The sequence below is a fragment of the Tachypleus tridentatus genome, chromosome 10, assembly GCF_004210375.1.
Source record: "Tachypleus tridentatus isolate NWPU-2018 chromosome 10, ASM421037v1, whole genome shotgun sequence".
In the NCBI taxonomy this organism is placed as follows: domain Eukaryota; kingdom Metazoa; phylum Arthropoda; class Merostomata; order Xiphosura; family Limulidae; genus Tachypleus; species Tachypleus tridentatus.
In genome coordinates, this window is record NC_134834.1 from 87,607,598 (window position 1) to 87,613,516 (window position 5,919).

The following is a 5,919-nucleotide window of genomic DNA, read 5'->3' on the forward strand; positions in this document are numbered from 1 at the left end:
GAGCATAATAAAAGACTCTAACCATTTGTATGGAATATCGGTTATTGAGAAGACAATACGATGCTAAAAAAATACTCTTGTTAAAAATTATAAATTGGTTCTCAGGGTTATTAGCTTTATTCCTGTAGAAATAATACTGAATTAAGAAAGAAAACACAGAATCACCTATGCCTGCATTAAACCACTCTATAAGCTATACATGAAAAAGGAAATTGTTTGTTGCATACCGAAAAACAATATTCATAGGCTGGTCAATTGATCATTATCTTATATGTTTTCCAAGTTTTATTTTTTCTGTACACGAGAACCATATCCACCAATGAGTTGATTTGCTCCCTGTACATCATCATCAGTCAAGAAAAGTGCGTCCTCAATTCCTATGTTGTCATTGACGAAGTAAAAGTCAGGAGCGTTTGCACAAGGTATAGCTTCTTCTTGGAAGACACAAGTGAGAGTCAGTTGGTTAAAAACGGTCTGGTTACCACAGAAAAAGCTGTACTGATAAATGGTTTGGTCTCCATTATCCAACACCGACGGAACACATACGTAGAATATCTGGCATTTGTTAGTCACATCAGCATAATAGCCATATCCAAGTCCATCACACGAGAAATCTGTGTTTATATTGCCCACAATGAGCTGCGCGCCGTCTGGCAGTTTAAAAGCAGCTCGTTTTGCCTGTTAGATGTAGAAAAAAAGGTCTTCAGTTTCCAGTGTTAACAACACTATTAATGCAGTCGTTTAAAAACTTTTACGTGAATTTGTTTAATGAAAATTGTATGTTCCCATTCATTTCTGGAATAAAATTACAGTACACTTTATCTATACTTAGTTTTGTATTAAATAAATATGGACTACTTTCTAATAAGGCGAAAATATATTTATAAACAGATTGAGAAACACAAACAAATCAATTTTTCAAATCGTAATTTGAAAACTGAAATAAAACTTGAACTTATTAAAGTATCTAAATTCTAAGGTAAGGCACGTATCTCGTACCGAATTACGTTTTATGTGTTAAATTTAAATAAACATATTTTTTAAATAAAAGTAATAGAGACCTGAATGTGTGTGAAGCTCTTAAAGAACTTTGTTTCTTAAAAAATGCACTTGGAGACAGGCCCGGCATGGCCAAGTGTGTTAAGGCGTTCGACTCGTAATCCGAGGGTCGCGGGTTCGCATCCCCGTCGCGCCAAACATGCTCGACCTTTCAGCCGTGGGGGCGTTATAATGTTCCGTCAATACCATTGTTCGTTGGTAAAAGAATAGCCCACAGAGTTGGCGGTGGGTAGTGAAGACTAGCTGCCTTACCTCTAGTCTTACACTATTAAAATAGGGACGACTGGTACAAGTGTCCTTGTGTAGCTTTGCGCGAAATTCAAACCAAACTTTATACAACGAAATCTACTGATACGATGACATGTCATTACTATTTGATGTCTTTAGCTAAAAGTACTTACACCACAAAACTGTAGTTTGTCATATGCAAACGACAAGTAGTTTAATAATATTTTTGTAAACTGCAATTGTTGTAAGTGTTTACCTTGCTTCTGTACTTCTATAAACTACCATGCTAGGTTTGCAAGTATCATTATTTCACTTGAACAGTTAAAAATATAGGGAGTGAAAACTATACATTTAACGATGTGTGTTTAATTTTAAGTTGAATTATATAAAGATTGTTTATTCTAACGTTTGTAGTGTTTAATATTAACAGTGGTTAAAAGTAATTAAAATGTTACCAAGTTTTGTATCAAAACATACTGCTGCTTTCTAAATACGCTATTGGGCATATTCTATATGTAAAACAAATGTTGTGCACAAGTGCTTCATGATCAAATGTTTTCGATAATGCTTTACACTTCCTGTAACGTGTTAATCTTTGTGTTCTGTTCCATAACTTCGGTATAAAGATTAGTGCATAGATACGTGGATTATACACTAAACTTTATACGGAAACTATGGAAAAGAATTTTCCATCCAACAAGTATGCTTTATGAGCCAATGTACCATTCATTGTTTTAAAACAATAACTTACAACAAATATTTCGATATTATCGATCGGTGGGTTTATTCTGCCAGATATGAAAATGATGTTCTCTAGTGCTTCATGTAAAGGAACAGTACCAATTGAATTAGCTACAATTCCAGCTACAGAATATTGTCACCATTCCTTTTATCTATATCGTTCTGAATTCTAAGCCTTTTATGTAAATTCTTATTTGAAATAAAATACAAAAAGATAATGTATGAGAAGTGAGTCAGTAGTCTAATGAAACCAAGTAAAGTATGGTGTTATTAATATACAACTGGTAGTGGTAAGGAATGACATTTCGGTGATGCTTTATATTCTCGGCGACCTTTTAATTTTTAGGCTACGAATCATAATTTTAGGTTTGTATTCAGATTACGGTTTACGTTCTGTTTCAGAACTACCGTATCAAGTTTGATGTATAGAACACGTGTCTACCTAGGATACAAGTACTTTAATCCTCGTTACAGTTCAAGACTTTCCAACGAATACACTTTCGATAATTCAGTGTACCACTTGTTACTTTAACATAATAACAGGTTCCAGATATTTTCGTGTCGTAGTTGAATGTGCTTATTTTGTTTGGCATGGAATCCAGGTGCTCCGGTACTTACTGAATAGAGACGCAGTTTCTCAAATTAGCTAAAATTCCAAACACAGAATGGGCAGTCACATGATTTGTACTTACACCATTCCCTTTACAAATGTCGTTTTGAATTCGAAGTCTTTTACACGAATTAAAACTAAATATGCATTTTTCGTATGAAATAAGATTCTAAAATGTAATGTAAAGTTCAACATGACCTCTTTAACCTCATAAAGTTTCGTTGAAGAGGTCATGTTGAACTTTTCTTACACAGCAAAAATGTTCATTACAGATGAGTTAAATCACTTGATAAAATAAAGAAACGTTTATTTTTGGAAGTTGGTTTATTGAATAAAATGTATATTAAAGAAACTCAACATATCTTCCGTGACAAAATACATAGTGAAGCTTGATTAATAAGAAGTTGATTTCGTTATGGCTGCTTTTTATAATTATCTGAACCCAAAATTTATTATATTTAAGTGACTGACACCGTAATAGTGAACGTTGTCAATGAGTGTAGACAGAAGTATCCTACAACCAGGAGTTTCTCTTTTGTCTCTCTTTTAACATTTTGAAGAACGTACTAAATAGAACAATCTATATGTATTAAATGCATGTGTTAATTATTGCTGAAACTATTATTTCGATCATTCTTGACGTATCAAGTTTCTATATGCAAATAAAAGCCAAAAACTATGTTGTTTATGAAATAACAAAATTGTTGTCTGAAGGTGGTTTCGCGAACAAAGAAAGAAGTAGTCTAAAGGAGGTTTTATGATTAAACAAAGATGTTGTCTGAAGTTGTTTTCCTGAGAAAACAAAGATGTAGTCCGAAGATGGTTTAATGATTAAACAAAGATATAGTCTATTAGTCTAAAGGTGTTTTAACTATTAAACATAGATGTAACGTAAAGGTGTTTTGTGGCATAACCAGGTTTCATTCATCCGGGTCCCTGGGCAGTCGCTTTCCCAACCATAGAATGGTTTTTCCTACATTATGCCTAAATTAGAGTGATTAGTCATATGGATAGCGGATGTGGCTTCGAGTAAATCTGACGTTTCTGAAGCACGAAACGTTAAACTGTTTGGTTGAGAAATCTCACATCAGAAAATTTTACGATTTGCACCATCAATTAAATCTGCAGTAGAGGTTTCTTAAAGTTACCAGCCTTGGGATCGGCGTAATTTTATTCTCAACAGAATATACTAGTTCATAAGCAGTTTGTTTGTAACAGCAATCATTGCACATAAATATATATATTAAAACACCTTTTATATTAGTTCTTTTATAAACATGAAATTTCAATAGTTCACAACTGCAATATTGAATCATGAAATTAATAACTTTAATGATATCAGTTGTTACAAAGTGTGCAAAACTTTCTGTTGTTTACAGCATCAGAGGTGATCATACTAGATAGATCATAGATGTGTGTGATATCTCTAACATCTTAAATACTTAAATAATATGAGTGTGTTTGAAAGCTTCTCTTACAAATAGTAAAATCCTTTTTTAGCTACATAACTGTTTACAGACTAAAAACTACCTACAAATAATAGCTCACAAGTAACTTTGTATCCGAATATTACAACTTGAAAGACAATCAAGAACAAAGATGATATAAGACAGGTCTTAGTAATATATTGAACTTTGACTGTGGAGATTTTTATATGTAATGCATAAAGTATTTACTGTTTTCTTTTGTTTTACTGTTGAAAATATATCTTGGAAATAAATATTGATTCATCCTTGAACAGCAATATATTAAATTCACGTGATAAACATAATTGAAGATAATTATTTCTTCCTTATTGTATTGCCCCTCTAAAAACAAATAGAAAAAGAAACTTATTTTTTAACATAATTATTGAACCTTTTATTATTCCACAAGAAATATAATTCTGTTAATATGCTGTTTATGTACTTAAGTTTACAAATACAGGTTAGAGTAGGCTGTTAAAAGTGTTAAGTAATAAATCCATTTCATATATCAATATAAAAACTGTACTACTCATTTACTTTTACCAAATAATCCATAATAACATATCCACTGAAAGTTGGGACAGCGATTATTCTACCATCATGAAGAGAAATATTTATATCAAAACTTGTTAGGAATAAATTTATTTACATGTCCTAACAGAAGACAATATTCCAGAAGATCTCTTGCAGATCTGACGAATAAGTATGTTACTAGGGCTATGAAGACAATGTACAATAAAATTCTACTCATGTCTGGATTATCGTTACAAGATGTGAATATTTACATTTGGCAGAATAAACACAACGAGAGATGAAATGGAAGTATCTTATTCTGCCAATACGATGAAGGAACAACTGGTACACTGACTAGTGAAACGTGTTTGTTGAAAAGTTCAATCTCAATTACAGTACTTTTACCTTAGGTATACACGTGTTTAATATATGAAACTTTATAAGGAAGTTCTAGAAGAGAATGCAAAACCTAGTATAAATATTAACTGAAAATTTTGTATCGTGGTAGAAAAATGAATACATAAATACACAGACTTATTATGGAAAACATTTTCTTATGAAACACGTGATTAAAACATTTATTATTTACATTCGATATTTCCAATATCATATTAGAAAATAATCAGTGTATTTTAGGTAGAAATCTATATTTCTCAACCTTTTGTTCAATTTCACTGATGTTTCACCTCATTATCTATCATAGATACCCTATGTAGTTCAAGGGTAAGTGTAGATGCTGGAAAACCTACATGTTCAGATCACTCTTAGTCTATTTTGTAGCCTTCTGCTTTATAACAAGCAAACAAACTTTCACACATTACCCTTCAAGTTGAATCATGTTTAACAGGTGTTTCAGCATCAGCTCTCAGAAGTAGTATATTAAAATCACAATTAAATGCAGGTTATTAGTATTACAATGCTACACTTTATGTTGAAACAGTCTTGAGTGAACTAAAGCATCGTGGTCCAACCCCTTGAAAGCCATGAGCTAAAGTAATATTTATTCTGAAGATTTGGATCGAACAATAGAAAAGTGGAAACTGAAATAAGATATTTTTTTAAAATTTAATAGTGCTACAGATTCTTTGTGCGTGTGAGAGAAACTGATACAACACAAAGAAAAATTATAATAATTTATAAAATTGAAATAACATCTCTGTACTTTTTACAAACTCTAAACTTAATGAACCTAAGAGTATACGCGTAACGTTCTCGAGATCGCTCGTTTAACTCAACCAATCAGCATTGAGGCAGAGGGGATAAAAAATCCAAACTGTCTTTTTAGTCTTAAATTGTGTTCTA

General features: G+C 31.9%; 1 protein-coding gene across 1 annotated transcript; it reads right to left on the minus strand.

Annotated features, from left to right (window-relative positions):
* Window positions 1-285: 285 nt before the first annotated feature.
* LOC143228393 (uncharacterized) lies at window positions 286-2,872 on the minus strand. Its single transcript, XM_076459657.1, has 2 exons — window positions 2,837-2,872; window positions 286-678 (listed from the first exon to the last, which is right to left on the minus strand). Exons 1-2 carry the CDS (start codon window positions 2,870-2,872, stop codon window positions 286-288), a joined length of 429 nt encoding a protein of 142 aa, XP_076315772.1.
* Window positions 2,873-5,919: the final 3,047 nt, after the last annotated feature.